We start from the raw sequence: 22,789 nt of genomic DNA, 5'->3' as shown, positions 1-22,789 counted from the left end.
GGCGGTGCCCGCCTTCCCAGAAGACTGGGAATGGCGCGGAGGAGCGGAGGAGCGCAGGAGCGCGGCGGCCCTGGGCCCCGCGGAGGCGCGGCGAGGCTCTGGGGTGTCCGCAACGCGCAAGCGCGGCGGCGGCGCAGGCCGCGGCCCCGGAACGGTAAACAGTGGCGTCACGTGACGCAGGCCCCGCTCCCTACCCCCGCGCCGCCGCGCCAAGCCGATGGCCGTGGGGTCTCGCGCCGCTGCACGGTCCCCACGAGGCGAGCGACCCTCGGGCCTTGGGCGACGGCGGCTGCAACGAGAATAAGGAGGGCGGCGCAGAAGCCAGCACTGTGTTGTTAGCAGCAGCCCCTCGGATCCCAGAAGGAAAAAGCGGCTGTGGCAGCGACGCCGACGTCCTGCGCGTACCCCCTCTCAGCGGCACCCACCGGGCCCCCTCCTCCTCCTCCTCCTCCTCGGCGGCGGCAGCGGCCACCATCTTCCTCTTGCTGCCAGTGGTAGCGCTCGTCCGGCGGAGCTGGGTGAGTTGCGGCTCTGGCCGCGGCCAGGGAGACGGGCAATCCTCCCCTCCCCCATCCCCTTCCACACGCACGGCGCCTCGGCAGGCCTCCCCGCCCCTCCCGCTCCGGGCACTCCGCGCCTTTCTCCCGCGCGGCGGGGAAATCTACTCTCTGGCCTTTTGCGCAACGTCCTCGGCCTGCCCGGGCCGCGCCTCTGCAGCCCGGGACCGTTTGGACTGAGGGCTGGGGAGGTTGCCAGGCGGAGGGTCGGGATGGCGGCCTCTCCCCGGCTCCTGCTCCGGGGCCCTCGGGGTGAGTGTGCCCCATCGCTGCCGCGCGGGCGCGCAGGCCGGGAGTCACGGCGGGCGCTGCCAGGAAGGCCCGGCCCTTCGGGCCTCTCGCTTCCAAGGGCGCCCTGGCATCGAGCGTTGGGCCCTGGGTCCGGGAAGCCGGGATTGGCCTTCGCTGCGAGGCTGAGTCCGGTTCCCGCTTTTGGAGAGGGGGAGTTGGCGCTCTATCCATCCATCTCCTACCGCGCGCTTTTGTGTTCGGGTCCCAAACTGTCGACGTCTTTTGCTTAGTTTGGAAGGAGGCTAGAATCTGGCCTTCCAAGGATTGATTATACGTGTAATTTACTGAACCACTTGTCGATACGTGCGTGTTAATGGTGCTAAATAACTGATCACCTGACACGGAGAGGGGCGGGTAGGAGGGAGAAAGGGAGAGAATGTTGGTACCGCGCACAGTCCAGTGCCCCTTCTTTCCCCGAGCAGTGTATTGCCGGGTCCGATGACCTTTGTCCATCTTGGGGTTTTTAAATGCCATTTCTCAGAGACTTATGATTCCAGGTAATTTAAGTGTGTGATTTTGGGTGCTATTCAGGAATCATTCGTAGAGGACGATAATGGATGGTCACTAATATAAGGGGCAGCAACGCTTTAATTATCTACCTAGTCCTAATCTTTATTACGTGAAGAGAGAACTTAATTTAAAATGAAACATAGATAATTGAGCTTTGTCCAGAGAACTTGACCACTTTAAAGTAAAAATAAACGATACAGGAGACTACTTAGGAAGTACTTAAGCAGTACATTGTTCTGTTTAGTTACTATTTGGGGGTCGAACTTGCCTTTGGTTTCCCAAAGTTGTTTGAGATGTCCCAAAGCTACGCCTCAGTTGCTCATTCATTTACCATTTAAATTTTTTTATTGGAGAACAGTGTGTTTTTCCAGGACCCATCAGCTCCAAGTCAAGTCGTTTCAATATAGTTGTGGAGGGTACAGCTCCTTGGTCTATGGGGATCGAACCAGCAACCTTGGTGCTATGAGCATGCGCTCTAACCACCTGGCCGCCCTCATTTACCATTTTTTGATTCTTGAATGAAGTGTTTGGGATTTGTGAAAATGTTTGTAGGTGTGTTTGTGGTAGGAAAGAGAAGATGAGTCAATTTTTGCAGCATTCTTTTATTTTTGAATTTATATCTTCATTCCAGAACACAAAAGGTGTTGTGTAAAGCCAAGTATTTAAAATAGTAATTCTTAATATTAACTACCATTGGACCTTTTCCTAATTTATTATTTTTTCTCCCAAACCCCTTTGTTTACTGTAACATTTATGTTACAATAATGAATTTTCCTTCCACTACCACCACCATCATCATCATAATTATCATCACTATTACTGTTGTAAAATGCATACCGCATTTCCCCATGAAAGTAACAGAATTTAAGGAGGGAGGGGGTTTAGGAGCTATTATTGCTGTGATTAAACCACACACAGTTGAGTAGATTACTTAGCAGCAGAAAGACTTCTATTCAACTGAAGTGGGCCACTTTCTTAAGTATGCAGAATTACAACTTTAGATTTTTAAGCTTTATTTGATAACTGTACTGGTGATTTGTCAAAAGGACAAATCAAATGGTGATGGGAACATTTTCCCATTCCTTGCTTGCTGCGTCCATTTATTGAAGGGCATGAAAATATAATTTATTATGCTGCTGTTGCATCCTTTGGGAAGATAGTGAATTTCCTTTTCTATCACACCGAATGAGTTAAGCATTCCATGCTGTTGTGATAGACCACAGATAACTTTATCTACCTAATCCTGTGGTATACTCATCTGTTGCATATTCAAAGAAGTCAAATCTAAGAGAAGTGGTCTTTGTAAATGTAGATGAAAAATAGCTTTGGTCAAATGCAAGTTTCAGGATAGAAAAATTGAAAGGGAGTTGTTTTTATGTTAGTCATTTAAAACCATACTATTAAAATTTAAATTGTATTTAGCATTGGAATGAGTTAGGAAAGGTTGATAATCTTTGATTTACGTAATACCTTATTAATAAAACTATTGATTAAAATTGGAAGGCAGCAAGTGACAATTTGGATTAATGCAAAATTATCTCAAGAGTTTAGATTTTTACATAATATGGATTAGATTTGGAAAAACTGGAGAATGTAAATTATGCATAGTTCTTTTACGGGGTGTGTGTGGGGATGGGGGTGTGTGTGGGGATAATGGTTATCATCCTTGACATGGTAATATGCCGTTTGCCTTTTTGGTACATTTTGCTTTCTTAAATGTGCATTGTTTTGTTTGTTTTTTCTTTAGAACGATTTCTCATGAAATACTTTTTACTTGATTTTTGTCTGGAGATTAGGTCTTTTCTATTTTTAAAAAATGAGATGAGTTTTATTGATTGGCATCTCAGGTTTGTGGATTACCCATAACTACTTCACTACAGTGTCAGGGACAGCAGGGTTCTTGGAGTGCTGATTTCTAAATATTTTCATTCATCCACATTTCAAGAATTCTTTCTGATAAGTGGCTGTTGGATTTCTCTTTTTTCTTGGGCTCTATTTCTCTCATTTCTTGGAGCACCCTCTGAGAACCCTGCAGTATCTTTTCAAAAGCATAGACATCTTATTTTTTAACTACGAAAATGACTTGACAAATTGTTACACATTTTTTATATTGTTGCATTTTTGAGAACAGTAAAAAATGTTCTTTATTTGTTGCCCTTTGATTACACTGGGAAAGATTGAGAGTATTGATTTGATTCAAAATATTTGATACCCAAGAACATAGTCTAGGTTGAGAAACAAGATTCAAAGACAGGAGATGTTAAATCATTGTATTAGAGTTAAAAAAGAAAGATATTTTGAGAGTTTCAAAAGGCATTCAATGAGGAATTGCCAAAGGTACAGACTGGACAATTATTGCCATGTATTACGTATTTAATTTAGATCATCTTTTAATGGTCAGGGGATTTAAATTTTTATAATCATTTATACAATGAAGAGGGAAATGAAGAGAAATAGTTAAGTAAAAATTTCAAAGTATTATCCAGAAGTTTTAATCTCTTGGCACAGTCTAACTTTAATAGACAAAGTTTTGAATGGCATACCAGATTGTACAGAAAAGCTAAACTTAATAGTTTTAATTCATTCATAATTTGTGCTTGCTGGCCATGTGAACAGTCTAAAATTGTAGACTGAAAATAAATTGCAAAGTTTGTAGTTGATAATTTTCTAAAATGGTGTTTATACACATTGAGGATAGCCATTTTACTTTTTATGTGTAAGGAGCAACTAAGTGCGTGTTTCCTAATTTATTTGGTTAAAGCGTACTTGTTTCCAGTATTTTTTAAATATTTCATTAATGATATATTAACACAAAAAATAATATGTGTTATGCAAGTAGAGTGCATAAAGTATAGTAGTTTAAAAATGCAGACTCAGGGATCATACTGCCTGGGTTCAAGTTTGGGTATACTGGGTATATGACCTTAGGCAAATTATGTAATGGTCTGGGTCTTGGTTTGATTATTGGTAAAATAGAAATAATAATTGCACCTTCCTCAGAGGGTTGTTGTGAGGAACTAATGAGATAATGCTTACAATACACTTAGCATAGGGCCTGGCACATAGTACGTGCTAAGTACATGTTAGTTTGGACTGTTCTTACCTAGTTCATAGCTTTAGTGATGAGCTACTTCCATCCATGTTCCTGTGGTTAATCCAAACTGCTGATGCTTCCCATCATTTCAGTAGCATATAGCTGTAAACTTCCAAGTTAACTCTTAACTACTGTTGGCTAATGTAATTAGCCATTTTCAACTTGAAAGTGATAGTTCTTTTTCTAGGTTCTTAGGTCTGCCTTGGTCTAGTATGGTAGATGCCTTGGATTCTTATATGTTCTTTTTACCTGATAAATTCAGGAAGGAAGTTATGATTCTGGCTTTTTCTTATAAAGTCTTGTCAACAGATTTTAACCAATGGAACTGGACCAGAATTTGAGATGAGTGTGTAGAGCAGGTGATTAGGTTGCATTGCTTTGTAGTCATGTACGTTGTAGAATTGTGTCATACCCCATGACTTAACTATTTAGTGATTTTCCTTGACTCTGTTCTGGAAGGATAACCTATTATTCATTTTTTTTTCATTTTTAATGTTATATCATGGTGGTTAAGAACTGACATTCATATCAGAGTGGATCTGAGTCCCAGCTCTGTCACTTACTTATTCTGTAATATTGGGTGTAACTTTGCTAAGGTTTAGCCACTCTGTCATAAAATCCGAATAATAGTACCTGCCTACTTGTGTGGTTGTGAGGATTAAATGACATTATGCATTTTAAGTTTAGCACAGTGCCTGGCACAGAATAAACATTCAATGAATTTAACTTTTTAAAGAGATAGGGTAGTGGTAAGTGCACTGACTCTTGAATGAACTTTTCTGGGTTAAAATTTCATCACCACTTACTGATACTATATCAAGTAATTTAATCACTGTGATCCCAATTTCATTTTTTCTTATAATTGGGATAATAATACAGCATTGTTGTGAGGATTACATTAATAAATGTAAAGCAGAGTTTCATAATCTCAGCACTGTTTTTTGGCTGGATAATTTTTTGTTTTGGGGCTTTCTTAGCACATTGCAGTATATTTACTAGATGTCAGTAGCATGCCCTCCAGTTGTAACAAGCAAAAATGTCTCCATACATGGCCAGATGTCCTCTGGAGGGACATAATCACCTCTGATTGAAAACCACTGATGTCAAGCTTATACAACAGTGCGTGGCATGAAATTAGAGCACATTACGTTTTATGTTTTATCATCATTTGTAGTAGTGGTACTTCTATTTTTCTACTACTGCTACTACCACAAATTAGAAGTTTGTTCATTGCAATATGCCTGATAAATTGACGGCTTAATTTAAACTGTGCTGTAGGAGCTGGAAGGCACCAAGCAGTGGTTCCCTTCCCAGGGCCTTTGCATTTAGGTCTGCCTGGATTGCTGTTCCCTACTTGGGCATGGATCACTTCCTCTTTTCAGGTTTTGGCTCACATGTTGCCCTATTAGCAAGACCTTCATTTACCAGCATACACAGAATGCCCTCCTCATCCTTCTCAGCACTATTACCCTGTTTAGTTTTTCGTCATAGATTTTATAATCTCTTAATGAATATTTGTCTGCTTCCCCATGTGCGCACGTGCGCGCGCACACACACACACACACACACACACACACACAAACACAAGAATATAGACTACATGAGACAGCTTCATCATAAAGCAACCTATTAGGGCCTTTGATAGCTTTAGTGATTTATTTTTAGGCTTAAATGTACTTTTTTTTTTTTTAAAAGAGCATAATATGATAAAATAACATAGTTTTACTTTGAAGATATTTCTGAAAAGCTGAACTACTCAATTTAAATTTACTCTTAATTTAAAGGGAATCTTCTAGAAGTGTAATTTTTTGTTGGTGGTGCTTTTTAAATCTTTTTGCTAAATTTGGCTGCAGTATAATTGAGAATTCAGGTGAAACAAAGATTTTCAAATGGGAAATACGTTTGGACTCAGATTAAATTCTATTGAGAATGTTAATACTAATACTTTTAATTGTATTCTGAGTGTTTCTAAATGGTCCACTAAGATCAAATTCTGCCATTTTATAATTAGCACATGCTGCTCCCTCTGGACCTTTAGGATCCAGCTCACACATCACCTGCTTAGCCTTTCTTGGCCTCATGTTTTTTACCTTCCTCTGTGATACTATCTGCAGCCCTTCAGTATGACACTTTCATACTTTGTTTTGATTACATGTTTTTGTATATACTCTGTTTTGGATTGTGAGTTCCTTGAGTTCGAGACTGGGGTTTATTTCACTTGTCTCCATGATCATACTTTAAGTAGATGCTTAATAAATATATGAATAAATCCGTAATTTTGAATTAAGCAGATAACCCAATTTTCTGACTTAGCTGGATACATTTTATTGTCTGTAAACACGAGGTGTGACTTGTGAACCCAGAAATAATTTTGATATTAGCATGTATGTACTCCCAAATTATTACTATCAATTTGATTAATTGGTTATGTACATATGAGTGTGATCAAACAATACGGTGAATGTTTAAATAAAACAAACTTATAAAAGACACCTTGCCATTAAGCCACCTTAAAATACTCCCCCTTTGAACACACTTATCCCATTGTTCTTGCCACTCTTTTTTTTTTTTTAAGATTTTATTGGGGAATTGGGGGAGGGGAACAGCGTTGGGGAATCGGGGAAGGGGGAACAGAGAAGTTGCTGTCCTTTTGTTCTTCAGTCTAGTTGTGGAGGACGTTGCTTCACTGGCCCATGTTGGTATTGTGATCATTGTGCTCTTCCCGGGTGAGGCAGTCTCTCACTGGCCATTGGACGGCCACTCATGGAGGCTCACAGCAGCTCACGCCTGCTGCTGGCCAGCCCCACTGCAGCCCACGTCGGCGCCGGCGACTCAAGGCAGCCCAGCTCCAGGTCGAGCTGTTGTTTACCATCTTAGCTGTAGAGGGCACAGCATCACTGGACCTCATGTGGGATCTGAACCGGGGCCCTGTTGCTCAGGGCTGGCGTCCTAGTCTAACTCCTAACTAACATGCCACTCAGCCATCCCACCACTTTCTGAAACAGTTATGAAGGCCTCTTTCGTCAGTGTCTTTAGTTGTGTGTCATGGCTGACTTAATGTCCTGAATCATTTTGGCTTTGGGTAAGAGCCAGAAGTCGCACGGTGCCAGATCCAGTGAATAGGGTGAATGAGGACACACCATAATGTTTTTATTTGACAGAAATTGCCATATACCAGAAGCCATGTGTGACACAGAGCATTGTCATGATGGAGGATGATTTACGGCACACTTTAAAACACACCTTCTCTCAACCATAGCTCACACCCGCCTGACTGCACCGAACAATTTGAAATTTATCACACACTGTTACTAAGGTTTGACATGCCGTTTCCCGTATTGAAGATCCCTGCCTTTCTGTTGGATGGCATCGGCAGCAGCAGTCACTGTATTTTGTGGTCACAACGGAAAGGCTCTGTGTCACACATCGCTTCTGGTATGGCAATTTCTGCCAGGTCCAAACATTACAATGTATCCTCACCCATCTTATTTACTGGATCTGGCTGTGCGACTTCTGGCTCTTCCCCCAAAGTCAAAATGACCATGAAAGGTAGATGTTTTGAATTGATTCAGGACATAGAGGCAGCCACGACAGTGCAACTAGTCACTCACGAAAGTTGACTTTCAGAACTGCTTCAGAAAGTGGCAAGAGCGATGTGAGAAGTGTGTTTAAAGCAAGGGGGAGTATTTTGAGAGGGATTAATGGCAACATGTCTTTTACTGTAATAAGTTTTTTTTTTTATTTAAACATTCACTGTATTGTTTGATCACACCTCTTATCATTAGCCAGTTAAAATACACCCTAGATAGGCTTGTTAAATTTTAATTATTGAATTTATAATTCCAACCAAATATAAGGAAGCACTTAAGTAAAATTTCAATGTAAGAAATAGGAATTTGTTTAAATCAAATGGCCTTGTTTAATTAACAAAGATAATGAATCAACTCAGTTTTCTCCTTAATTAAATCTGATTATCTTTGTTTATATTACTAGGAATTGCAGGTCATTGTATTTTAGATCAGTGTTCACTTTTTAAAAAATACTTTATTTTGAAATAATTTTAAATTTATAGAAAAATCGCAAACATAGTATAGGGTTCCTATATACAATTTATCCAGTTTCCCTGATTGTTATATCTGACATAATGCTAGTGCCTTTATCAGAACTAGAGATTAACATTGGTACATTACTAAATTCCAGAATTTATTCTGATTTCACCAGTTTTCCAACTATTGTCATTTTTCTGTTCCATGATCCAATCCAGGATACCACATTGATTAGTGTGTTCATGTTAAGTGAGTTAATATTTCTATAATTGGCTAACATTTGTTTTCCAGTTTAGCGTGGGGGGTTTTTATTTTTATTTATTTATTTTAAGATTTTTATTGGGGAATTGGGGGGATGGGAACAGTGCTGGGGAATTGGGGGAAGGGGAACAGACAAGTTGCTGTCATTTTTGCGCTCTTCCCTGGTGAGGCAGATCAGTCGCCGGCTTCTGGACGGCTGCTCACTGCGGCTGCTGGCCGCTCACGTTGGCTGCTGGCAACACACGGTAGCACATGGGAACCCACTGCCACAGGGGCTGCAGCCTACGCCGTCGCTGGCGACTCATGGCAGCCCAGCTCCAGGTTGAGCTGTTGTTCAGCATCTTAGCTGTGGAGGGCAGTGTCACTGGCCCTCACATGTGGGATCCGAACCGGGGCCCTCTGGCATCCCAAGCGAGTTCTTAACCATCACGCCACTCGACCGGCCCTTTTGTTTTTGATGCTGAGCACTTGATATCTGAAACTGATTTTTTAAAATAAATTATATCTCCATTTAATGTTACTTTTAATATGGTCTTGTAGGATGGCTGTATACTGTCATTTTTGGCATTGCTCCAAGAGCCAGTTGGAACCATTTATGAAAAACCAGTCTTACTAATAATTTACACCAATTTCACAAAATACTAGTCTTGCAATGTATCCTATAGAAATTGTCTTCTTTGGACCCACAGTTTTGAGTTACTTTATACTCCATTCTGTCTTGGAAGAGTCTCAGTCTCATTGGCCTGTTAAAGGTGTTTCACACAATAGTAGCTGCTTATCATTTGTTGAATGAATTAAAGGTATTGTTAAAGAAAGATAACTTTCTTATATCAGTCTTTCTCTGTTTGACCATGGAAGCCTTTTTTTCTGATATGGTTATTTGGATCCAGGGAAACACACTTTATAAGTGATACTAGTTTTGGCAAAAAACAAACAAAAAACAAAAAAAAGCACTGGAAAGTTTGGTTCACCCATCTTATTTACAATATGCTTTACTATTTTTCTTAATTGATCTTTAAAGACTAAATATTGTTACTGTTGAGATTTAAAAATGTTCCATGGGCTCTGAAGGCACTTTTAGTAAAGGAGTTTTGTGATTGTTCACTAATGGCACTATTACTGACAAAAAATATTGCTCATTTAGATCACTATTTTGAATGGGTTGGCCTTCCGTATAGCTTTGTGATTTTGAATTGTGTGACCTTAATTAATTTCTGAATGCTCTGAATATCCCCACAACTTAAAAGCATATACAGACAGTAGTTGGTACAACAGAAAGGCTAACCTTGGGTGAAGTTTGTAGAATTTACCAGACACGGGAATGAGTGCATTTGCAGTGGACTGAGCATACCATTTTTAGAAGAAAAGATAACCATTTGTTTCTAGAGCTGGAATTGCCTTTTTTTTTCTCCCTTTTTTGATTTACCTGAGGAAAAAAGATGGCTAATTGGGATGCCACTCTGAAGAGGAGGTTGCTTTGGTCTGTGGTAAACTTTGGATTCCAGCACATTCAGATAAAAGATTTGTTGGTGGTTCTATCTACTTAATTTTGTAAACATTTAGTAAACTTTTTGTAAGTTATTTGTAATTACCACAAATTTATTATACTGAAATTTCTTTGAAACCTAAAAACATTAGTGGGAGTGTTGGTGATGTATTGATATTAAGCCTTTCTTAGATTCTGAAATTAGATAGTTTTAGGGAATTAAAATTTTGCTGACTTTTCATCAACATTGTGAGCTTTAATTTTTCTCTTAATGTCATAATTAGAAAATGCATGTAAAATAACCAGCAAGTCAGTTAAATATAGTTAACATATTGTTATTTCAATGCCTTATTTCAATATAAATTGCAAAATTTGAGAAGACATCTGTTTAGAAGAGAATTAACTTTTGCCAGAGCGAGGAAACTTTCTTTCCTTTTTTAAAAATTTAAACTGAAGTTACTGCATCCATTTAAAACGAACAGACTGATGAATTTTGGTATATATATATACATTCAAGAAACTACTACCATAATGAAGATTTAGGACATGTTCATTATCCCCCAAAGTATCTTTCTGTTCTTTTGCAGTCCATCCTTCTTACCCAAGGCCCTAGGCAACCATTAATTTGTTGGAAAATTGTTTTTAAAGAAGAACCTTTAATGGGTCAAATCTAGTCAATTTCTAGCTCAATAGCTCAGTGTGTAAGGGTAAGTAAGAGTGGCCATGGACTGTGGACCCTTGAAACTTGTGTTTGAATCTTGGCTTTGTTTTGTGACATTGGGGAAGACATTTAAATTATTTAAATGCATTTTGGTTTTCAAACAAGGATAATAATGGAGTCTATTTAACATTGGGAATAAATGAATTAAATGTAGGTAAAATGTTTAGCAGCATATATGCCCAGTAAATTGTAGAGTATCTTTGAACTTCCTCTTCCTTTATTTTTATAGGGGAAAGAATTCAAGGACAGTTAGAGGAAATTTTGGTAGATTTGGGGCTAATTTAATACATTTTGGAATTTTGGTTAGTTGGTGGAATTTTTTAGCTAGCTGAATATTATTAGGATTTTTTTGTTAACTCTCCTTCCCCCAAAATACATTGCTTCAGTTTTCTCTGAAACCAATACTGAAAATAATTCAACTTTTTGTAATTAAGGCTCCTCTAGAGCACAAGATGACTTTCAGTGAGTGATACCCAGTTACAGTGTAGGTACAGTTCAAATAGGAGACTAGCCGAATACCTGTAGAGGCCCCACATAGCCCACTAAAATAAGTGTAAATCTTTGATATATTGTTTTCTTGTCGTTTATCTCATTTTATCTTAAAAAGCGGTCTTCCCCAAAATGTGTGTGTGCACATCTGTGCCCGCGTGTGTATGTGTGTGTCTGTGTCTGTGTGTGTGTAGTTTTTTCAGTTGATTTGTTGGGTTTACTTAATAGTTTCTTTGCATTTCCCACCTACCCCCACAAAACACTTTGTCTCTCAATATTACCCTTCTTTAAATGCTTTGTAAATAAAACAAGGCTGTTTTACAGTGTTAATAAGTATGGGACAATAAATGATTTGATTTTAGCTTTTATATATGGATTTATTATAAAACCAGTGTCGGATTCTTAATTTATGAAAAGATTATGGTTAAAAACATGGTTTTTATGGTATAAACCTTGTAATTCTTTCAAATGTATCAAATTAATGGACTATATACATATTTTTTTTCCCCCTAAAAATAATGAATTGAGTAAACATAGGATTTCTGGTAAAATGATATTCTACATGCATGATGAAGAAACAGTGTTTAGTAAAGATTTGTTCTACATGTCCAAATGTGTATTCGGAAACAGTGAGGATTTTTTTTTTTTAACAGTTCAAAATACCTAAGTGTGTTCTTAGACTCAAAACTATTAAACTAATTTGGTTTTAGGTGATTATCAATTGGTAGCTTTATTTCTTATGGTATTTTTTTTGTCTTTCTATAGGGCTGAAAGACACACAGAAGTCTTCATGGATATAGTTGATACATTTAATCATTTAATTCCTACTGAACACTTAGATGATGCCCTATTTCTAGGATCCAACCTGGAGAATGAAGTCTGTGAGGATTTTAGTACAAGTCAAAATGTCTTAGAGGACTCGCTGAAGAACATGCTCAGCGATAAGGATCCTATGCTAGGATCTGCAAGTAACCAGTTCTGTTTGCCTGTTTTGGATAGCAATGACCCCAATTTCCAGATGCCTTGTTCAACAGGTAATTCTTACTTTTTTTTTTTTTTTTTAGTCTGCTATTTAACGTAAAGAGAATTTTTAGCAGCATCTTTTTTCTTTTTCTTTTTTTTTTTTAATTAGGGTAGTGAATTAGGGCTGTTTCCTTTGAATTTAGCTATTCTAGGCATCAGAATTAGAATTTAAACTAAAATTTCTTCCAAGGAGTGTGGAATTATCTTCAAGGGTATTATGGATGTAAATAGGGCAACCATATAATTTATCATTTTAAGTGGGATGCTTTTTGAGAATTACAGGGGATGATGTTAATAATTACATCATGACAACAGGTATAAATTGGGACTCTCCAAAGCAAACAGGGATTGCCTAGCAAATTGGGACATGATGTCACCCCAAGCCTGCTGGAGTCAAGGGGAACAGCTGAATTGACCTTTCCTGGTCTCCCTACCAGCCTTTCAAATTTAATACATTGTGTATTCCAATTTCAGATCTTTGGTGTTTTTAATGTATCTGAAAACCAGAGAAAGAACGCTAGACCTGTGCTCACTACTAGCCACATGTAACTATTAATCACTTGAAATGAGCCTGGTCCTGACTGAGATGTGCTGTAAAATGCACATTCGATTTTAAAGACTCTGAGAAAAATAATGCAAAATATTCCATCACATTTTTAAAATGTTGATTACATGTTGAGATGATATTTTTGGTTAAATAAAATATATTATTAACATTAATTTCACCTCTTTTTACCTTTTTTTAAAGGTAAAATTTAAAATTACATATGTGGCTTGCATTATATTTCTGTTGGACAGCATTACTCTAGGATCTATAGTTGAAGTCAATGAAAGATGGAGGAAAGTAACTTGTAGGGCTAAACTAATTCTTAATAAATTATTTCAGAGATTAATATGTGGAAAATATGTAGATTTTCTTTTATAATACAAAGAAAATATTACAGCAAACTTTATGGCAATTGACCTACTCTGTAAGCTAAAGTTCGATAAAAGAAAATCAGCTTCCCATGGAGAAGTTAGGCTTTTCCTCACTGTTCTCTAGAGTAGTTCACGGGTTTAGGTTGTGATGGTCTGTTTTTCAGTGACTCTAGACTTCTGCATTACAGTTTTTCAGTATATTTTTCATTTTCTTGTAATATTTTTTACTTAATATTTTGATATTAATATTTAAAGGAAAGTTTGGATTAGGTGGCCTGCTATTCATCCCTAAATTTGTCGGTTTGCCTGAAGACCTCAACACTTTGGCTACTAGGAATCTTCATTTTAGCAACGCCTTAATACTGAGTCTTTTGAATTGCTTGCTAATGGTGTATCTCTCAATTATATACATTGTGTTGTGTTATCACATAGGTTTACATTGTTTTTGTTGTATTCTAAATGTTTTAAAGTTTTTAAAAAATTTTGTTTTATGTATGCATTGTTCAAGTTTTTTACTTTGGTTCCTGTGTCAGTACAGTATATCTAATTATCTTTACTGTCAAGCACTTCTGATAATGTTTGGTTGTATATGCAAAATTTCAGTTTAGTCCAAATTCAGGAAAAACATTTATTGAATGCATAAGTGCTTGTTACTGGGAATACAATTACCCTCAAGGATGTTTATACTGGGCCTGGAATTGGCATATGTATCATCTTGTTAAGTTGCCTTTACTTATAAAATTCCAGCCCTTAGGTAATACTGGTATTCCTATTTGCAGTCTTCTTTTTTTTTTTTTTTAATTGAGTTTTATTGATATGAAAAGTTTTATTGAGGTGAAAAGTCTATTTAGTTTTGGTGAACATTTCCTTTGCTAATAGAAGAGTTTGAATTTTTTTATTGAAGTACTTAAACTTTTTTTTGAGGTATGGTTAATACTTGTTTATGATTCTATTATTTTGTAAATTTTAACTTTTATTTAAGAATTTAAGTAGAAATTATTTTCTAGTTTTTTTATTTTAAATTTATTTGCTACAATTATTTATCTTGGTTCTGAAGCAGAGCTGTTTGTATTAATATATGTGTAGTACATGTTTTAAAGATTTGTAAGGAAATATGTGAGGGAAACTTGAAATAATAAAGCTCGTCTGTCAAGGATTATTTAGATTTCATTGTGCCATCAGGCAGGGGATTTATCTTTGTTGCTTCAAAGTTTCTTTTGCCCTTTGGGATATTTGGTTTAGTAAAAGGCCTGTGTATTTTCTAATGATAGCAAAATAGGAAACATTAAAAATTGTTTCTTTTAAATTTTGTTTTGAAATTTAGATTTAAGAGAGTTGCAAAGAAGAAATTTTATTGTAAATTGAAAACCCTGTGTGGACCACTTTTACAACATTCAGGTAGTCAGAAACTACATCAGTTTTTTGCTATAATATAAAAACCACGTTTTTCTTACCCAGATGTTTGTACCTGGCTCTGTAGGTTTTTAGTAATTGTCTTGAGTGAAGGTTAGCAGGGAAATAAATGACTTTATCAGTCAGTATTCCTCAGGCTAGGGAAAGCTACAGATTATGGTTATTTTGTAACATTGGCTTTGACAGTGTGAAAATTAGCAAACAAAATTGCTATATCTTGTTCTCTACAATGCTGAACCAGGTTGGTTTGCTGTAATTGTTAAAGACCAATTTTTTGTTGACTTAATTGAGTAGCTTGCATTGTATTTCAGCTGCCTCCAAAAATCATAGAAGTGGCCTTTAAAGCTTATAAAAATAGGGGAAAAATTGGAAGATTACTTTTAGTGCTTTGTCAAATGTACAAAAGTTAGGATGCTAATTGTTTCATTTGGAGAGATTAACAGATTTCTGATCCTCTTTTTGAATGCTTTTGACTCTGTAAAGTATTTTTCTGTGTAACTGCGGTGTTTGCATATGGTTTTTAGATTTACCCAGTAATACATTTTTTAAAAAGTCCAATAAATGAGGAAAATCATTAATTATTGATGTTCTAAAAAATGTTATTATCTTATCCTTAACCTAAAAAATTTACCCCAAAAATAGGTTCAAGATACCAAATATATTGTTTATATATACCACTTGAGGAATGTATTCAAAATCATTGAAATGGTATTTGAAAAACTGCCATTATAGTGTCATGAAGAAATGCTTTTCTCTCATTTTGCAAACAGATGTGTTCTCCTTTTACATAGACAGCTATGATTCATAAATGTGAAACAAGTCTTGAATTTATAATCCATTTCTTTATACGGTGTATCAAAAAAAATGTTCAGTGGCTGGCTGTAATGTGATTTATTTCCTTAAGATCGGGAAGACAGATACACTGTAGATATAAAGATATTCAGAGCAGTAGTTCACCCAGAAACACTTCTAGGTAGGTACTGCATCCTTCAGTGAAACTAGGATGTGCTTTTTAGGCTATGTCATGGCTTACAAAATCATCATTCACTAAATTAAAAAAAGAAAAAAAAAAGCCATCCTGTAGCATGTTTTTGTAGATTAAACGCATCAAAAAATCATTGAATTCTTACTGGTATCTTGCATAATTGCTAAATGTTGACTCATTGTACTTAAGTGTTTTTTCAACTGTAAAGGAAAATTTCTGCTAGCATGCATCCATGATAGTTGCTTTCCTGTCATTGATAATATATAATGTCAATCTGTGTTGTTTAGCTTGTGCTACTTTCCTTCTGAGCCAAGTACTGTGATATGTGTTACAAGCTTCCCAGCAATAGTGTGATTTGGTCCCTTTATTAGCACACCAATTTTTAATTGCAGCTCTGCGGTGTGGGGCTTCATCATTAGATGCAGATTTAATCTGTGTAATAATGGAAAAAATTATATTGTACTTGTTCTGGAAAAATGATTAGTACCCTAGTGAATCACTGAGATTTTTTTAAGAGGCATTTACAAGTTTTTATGGCTTTGTACTTCTCTTGGACAATATTTCCAATCAGACAGTACATTGAACTAAGCACAGTGAACCAATGGTCCAATAACATTCAGTTTTCAGATATTAATTATTCTCCTTATTTGTACTTTATTTGTGGGGGTAGCAAACTCTATGTAAATTAATTACACATGTGAATCCAGCTGCACATATAAATTCATTTTATATTTGCACTGCTTGCAGTCTTTTCACTATTTTTGTTTATTATTCTAAGTGGTAATATTTGTTGATAGTTTTCTTTTTACTTACGTGCTTCAATGAACCTCTTGTGATCTTATTTTTTTTTTAGCTGAGCCATCCTGCTACCTATTGGCAGCTCAGCGGCTGCTCAGCTCGGGCTGGCCTCGAACCTCTGTTGCTCAGAGCTCAAACTCTTGAGCGAGCTCTTAACCAACTGAGCCATTCGGCCGGCCCCTTGTGATCTTATTTTTGATAATTGCATTTGAACAAGAAAATGCAAATTTAATGCATGTAGTCATGCAAATGAGATGCAAATATTGGTTAAGACAAAGTTTATACTCTTTTTTTTAAAGATTTTATTGGGGAATTGCGGAAAGGGAACAGTGTTGGGGAATTGGGGAAGGGGAACAGCCAAGTTGTTGTCCTTCAATCTTAGTTGTGGAGGGTGCAGCTAGCTCAGCTCCAAGTTCAGTCGCCATCCAGCCACCCGTTGGCAGCTTGCAGCCGCTCAGCTCGGGCACAGCTTACTGGCCCATGTGGTAATCGAACTGGCGACCCTCTTGCTTAGGGCTCGTGCTCTTAACCAACTGAGCCACTCGGCTGGCCCCAAAGTTTATACTGTTAACTGAAAGTTAGAGAAGACTCATTAGCCTTTTAAGATCATATATAGCCTTTAAGAATACAGCTTCATTTCTGTAAAATTGATGTTTAATGTTAAATAGTCATTTTGAATTGTACTTAAAGGGATTTTAGTGAAAGTGGTCGATGTTTACAAGACAATAGATGGAAAAGAGAGGCAAACACCTTGTAGAATTAGAAATGTAACTTAGTGGTGAAGAGAAAATGCTGGAAAGTGGAAAGGGTTGGACAAAATCGCAGCCATGATGCTTGAAAGTTTGTCACATTGTTAAAAGATTTGACTTTTTTATGGATAACAGGAAAGAACTACATTCAATATGTAGCAGTTAGAGCAGTGGTTCTCAACCTGTGGGCCGCGACCCCTTTGGGGGTTGAAAGACCCCTTCACAGGGGTCACACGACCCTTTCACAGGGGTCGCCTAAGACCGTGACCCTTTCACAGGGGTCGCCTAAGACCATCAGAAAACAAAAAGATATTTACATTACGATTCATAACAGTAGCAAAATTACAGTTACAGTGACGAAAATAATTTTATGGTTGGGAGTCACCACAACATGAGGAACTTTATTAAGGGGTCACGGCATTAGGAAGGTTGAGAACTGCTGAGTTAGAGGGAGGTGAAGTTTGTTTGATTGGTGAAAAGAAACTTGGGATCCCCCAAAATAGAATAGGTTCTCTGGGAATATGAGATTTACTCTTGCTGGATATGACCCCCTTGAATGGGATGTTTTGTTGGGGATTTAGATAACAGGTACAGGCATACCTTGTTTTGCACTTCACAAGTGTTGAGTTTTTTACAAACAAAAATGTTGTGACTCGCTTTATTGTGAGACTCGCTTTATTACAGTAGTCTGGAACTGAACCTTTAGTGTTTCTGAGGTAAGCCTGTAATTGTTCCTACCAGATGACCTTTTATGGTCTGTTGAGTTATTCATATTTGTTAAAAATTAGACTGTATTTACTCTAATCCTGTATCCTATTTGCAAGCTCGATGAATTCATTGCTTCTTTAAATTATTTGAAATACAACTTGAAAGCACAGTGATAACATTTATGTAAGCAGCTTTTAGTGTTAATTCACTCTACTTCTTTCCATCTTATTTTTTATACTTTATGTTATAAACCAGGGGTCAGCAAATTGCAGCTCGTGAGCCACATGTGACTCTTTGGGTATGTTCTGTATCAAAAGTTTGCCAACCCCTGGAAGAGCCAATACTGCCTCTCACAACAAGTTAAACATTATTTGAGAGCCATAAATATATTTTACATAATCACGATTATGTGAATAATATCCTTTAAAATTTTATAAATGAAACTATGATAGTTTTATTTTCATTGTCAATTTTATTTCAGAGCCACACGCTCGTGAGCCGCAGTTTGATGACTCCTGGTGGCTCTTCCGTCTCAAAAGTTTGCCAACCCTTGTTATAGACTGTTCACTTTAGACATTTTTAATACATTATGTTAATTTTTTCAGTCAGGTATTTTTAATTAATTATTGCTGCAAGTCATCTTAATAGTCTCAGGATTTTTGAGAACGTGGTTTCATAGGGAGATTGCAGTCAGAGGCAGTTTATAAAGCTCCCAAGCTTTTTTCTTTCACAAGGGCTTACCTATAAAGGAAGCTGATAAAGTAGCTAATACGTGGAGGTGTTAATGTAAGGAGTACTGTACAAAAGTACTTTGCCAGTATTATCTCATTAACTCTTCACAAAAACCTAAGGGCTGTAGATAACTATTATCCCATTTTATAGCTGAATAAACTGATGTTTTGAAAGTGGTTAAGTTCCCAGGTTCACTAATAATTTAAGTCATAGTACTTGGATTGGAATAGATTGTATGTCTTTCTGCCAAAATTTTATTTGGCTTCATAGTCAGCAAAATTAGATGAGGAATTTTTTTTAATTGCATTTTTTCTTTTTTTCAAGCTCTGTTTTCCTTTCAAAGAATGTGAGCATTTGTAGGAAAGATTTTTGAATGCCTGAAATAGCTCTTAGCTGTTAAAGATCAAGAGGTTTTAGGAAGAGATAAGCATTGACTAGCGATTTAGTTAATTACGAATACTAGAAAGATGCTCCAAGGATGTACTTTTACTAAGTGCCAACAGGTAGAAGAGTACTACAAGCTACATAACCTTTATCAGGTAAAGTATTGATTTAGGATGGTATTCAATTAGATATAAGGAAAAAAATTAACTTCTCATTTTACAGTTAAAGAAATTGAGACTTAAAAATAACTTGAAGAAATTTTGTTATAAATGAATTGTTTTTGGCTTTATTCACTTAATGAATATTTGTTTTGTATCAGGTAGTGTGCTCTACAGTAGATATACAATGTTGAGTAAAATAAAACTTGGTGTCTGTTCTTCTGGAGCTTAAAGTTTAGTATAGAAATAATTTTCTTCTGATTTTTCTGAGGATGCTTGATAAGACTATTATTTAGCATACACTTACAGGGAGAGGTAGTCTGCTATGGGCCTTGTGTCTTGTGTGTCCCTGAACTTTTCCGATGGTATGCCAAGAATGCAAGTTTCTGGCCACTCTAACTAGGGCATTATTTAGGGTTGTGTTTACAGCAAGCAACCTTGAAGAATGAGGTACTGTTTGTTCCTTCACCCCTACCTATTACTCCAGAGAAAGAGCAGACTTGCTTACTGCTCACTTATAAAAGCAATAAATTGTTCCCCTCCTGTATCTCAACACAGTGTGTGTATAGGTGTTTGTCTAGGCCCACCTGCATTGTCCCTGTGGAACTTGGGGGCGGGGAGGCAAAGGGAACTGACATAACATCATGATCATGCTGCTTGCTTTGCCATGATAACAGAATTCTTTGTCTCTGACCCAGTAATCTCATGTCTTCTGTCAACACCATGAATTGGTAACAGGCTAGTTTGTTAGTTTGCAAGTAGGTAAAATCTCAGATCCTTCACAGTTTTCAAAATTACTGTGTTAAAGCTCAGAAATGATTCTTGGGCACTTACCAAAGTACTTTAATTATTAAAGATAAAAAATAATTTAAACTAAATATTTTACTGTAGAGAAGGCAGGGATAACTGTATATGTTGTTCAAACAGGCACTAGAATAATAGCTAGTCTAGCACATACTAGATGTTCAGTAACTTTTAACTGGTGGATGGGGAACAGCACAAAGAAAGGAAAAAAGAAGGGCTAGGTAGTGGGGCCAGAATTTAAGATAGTAAAATACTTGCAGGTGGGGCACAACTTTGGCTGTCAGATTTCTAGCAGTCATCGTGGAAGAGGAAAACACTCCACGGTGAAAAATTAGTGTCCTTGAAGGAACAACAAATGCAGTGCCCAGGAAAAGGAAAACTGTTTCTAACACAAGCTAGAAAGAAATTTCATCCACAGTTTTATCATGATACACAATATAATAAAAGAAACCCCTTAACAACATGCTTTCAATGAACATAGGGCTTTTTCTTATAATATTCCTCAATATGTATCCCAGTATACACTGTATTACAGGGACTAATAATGGTCTGGCCCAATTGCAGGTTAGACTTTAGGCTATTTTTCAAAGAACTTGGCTTTGGATATCATTTCTCATACCACATTTTAAAATTTTTTTCTTACACTAGATTTTTAAATGTATTGATGTGAAGGTGAGTTAAATAATACTGTCTGAGAACTGTTGGGAATACAATTACCCCTTTTTTATTTTATTTTTTATTTTTTGGCCAGTTAAGTGTATAAACACAAGTTTTAAATGAACAGGACAATGCATGGGATTATGTAAATTTAAAGGCTATGATGAGACATTTGTTTGGGTAGGAGGCCCATGTTCTGCCCATCCTAGGTAGTGGAGGACAGAGCCAAGATCGCCCTCAAAAGATGGTTTTGGGATCCTCTGTAATATATAAGTGTACAGGAAAATCTCATAATTGCAGACATAAATGAAGATCATTTTGGCATAGGTAATTTTGTTTTACTGACCATATTTAAAGTGGCAACTTGTTGCATAAAATTCATATTCTATCCCCTTTAGTTCCAATTGATTATTCTTACTGTTTTCTTCCAGTCATGGCAGGATTGCAGAATCCCTTGTTTCCATTTTTACTGTAAACACTGCCTGGATGCCTTTGGAACTCTTTAGGCCTGGACTTTCTACTGCCTTTTGTACTTTTCCCTTCCATAATTGTCTTAGTTGGAGAATGTTTTGAAAAGATTTCAGCACTGGAGCTACTGTTTAGTATTGTCCTTTGCAGTATCTTTTCTAAAGCACTGCTTTCCCCTAAGTTTGATCTTGTATCATAGACTTTTTATTATGTCTCTAAGTGCATTTCGAATGATAAGTTAGTTACCAAATTATACATACATAACAAAAGAGGTAAATTGTCATGGGATGATTAACTAGAAGTTTACTGAAGCAGAGAAATATCCAAAACGATGACATTTTTAAAAGCATAATCTAATTCCTCCTTTTTAGGTAAAGCTACTTATTTGTAACCAGAGTGTACGATTAGGATGAGAGCATTTTACTAGTTGAGTTGCACAACTCTAGTAGGTACCAATCAGAGAATACAATGTGAGTGATGCCCCCTTAAGTTGAGTGGACAGTGGCATGATATAGTTGAAGAGCGTGAACAATAATTTATATTTAGATATTTTTATTCAAAATTACATTTGATAATTATTTGATTACATTGTAGTTATTTTTTTAAGGAGGGCGCAGCTCAAAATGACCCATGTGGGGATTGAACCGGCAACCTTGTTGTTCAGAGCGCACGTTCTAACTGAGCCACCTGGCCTACATTGTGGTTATTTTAATAGTTTTAAATTTTCTTAAATAAGAGAAGTGGCACATCTGACAAATCACATTGTAAGAGTACAACTTTGAAGAACTATTGGGTTTTCGGAGAAGTCATGACGCATTTTTGCAGCGAAAAACATAGAAAAAATACGTCATGACTTTCCCAACAACCCAATGTATAGTCTTTAAGAGATTTCTAGCTGTGGTTTCTGAACTACTGCCACTTAGATTGTGGTGTACTCTATTTACAAGAAAATTGAAAAATATCCTGTTTTGAGTTAGAAAGGCAAGGTATTTTCTCTTCCCAGAATTAAGTATAATCTGATAATTTTATAGCTGTTGTCACAGTCAGGAAAAATTCTTTTTGTTATTTAAAAATGTAAACTTCATAGAGTATGGCTGGCACACTATTTTGAAGAGAATACATGTCAGATATTAAAGATATCTTAAATTGTATTAAAGTATAGTTAAAAAACAGTGACAGACATGAGTCAGTTCTGAAGATGTACAAATTTGCTTTTCTCATTAAGAGGTTAGGAATGCTCATATTTCCAAATTAGCTTTTACATGCTTTTTAAACTCATAACTATTGATTTAGAATAACAGTAGAATGAACCTGACCTCTGAGTCCTGGTTTTGTGCACAAATATGAAAGAGAAGTATTTTTAAACCCCTTATGCTGGAATATTTTGAAGTGTGTAATATGCTTGTTGTTGACCATCTTATATTTTGTTTTCTGAATTCTCTCAGCTTTCTACCTCTTCCATTCTTCCCAGCGGAATTCCTTTCAGTTTTATTCTTTATCTGAAAACAAAGGTGTTTTTTTTTCTTCCAGAATTAAC

The 22,789-nt window shown here is 36.9% G+C and overlaps 1 protein-coding gene across 6 annotated transcripts in view; it reads left to right on the top strand.

The window, feature by feature from the left end:
- Positions 1-218: 218 nt before the first annotated feature.
- Positions 219-22,789, top strand: part of PHF3 (PHD finger protein 3) — a 78,399-nt gene continuing 55,828 nt past the window's right edge. For 4 of the 6 annotated variants that reach the window (XM_019662410.1, XM_019662409.1, XM_019662406.1 and 1 more), the window contains exons 1-2: positions 219-518; positions 12,221-12,489. In XM_019662410.1, the coding sequence (XP_019517955.1) occupies positions 12,246-12,489 (244 nt within the window). In that variant the 5' untranslated portion in view covers positions 219-518; positions 12,221-12,245. Of the gene's footprint in view, positions 519-790; positions 810-12,220; positions 12,490-22,789 lie in introns of those variants that run through there. The other 2 variants (XM_019662408.1, XM_019662411.1) reach the window with 2 other exon arrangements.

This window comes from Hipposideros armiger, unplaced genomic scaffold (genome assembly GCF_001890085.2).
Source record: "Hipposideros armiger isolate ML-2016 unplaced genomic scaffold, ASM189008v1 scaffold_375, whole genome shotgun sequence".
NCBI classification, from domain to species: Eukaryota; Metazoa; Chordata; class Mammalia; order Chiroptera; family Hipposideridae; genus Hipposideros; species Hipposideros armiger.
This window is presented reverse-complemented; position numbering and strand designations above follow the sequence as displayed.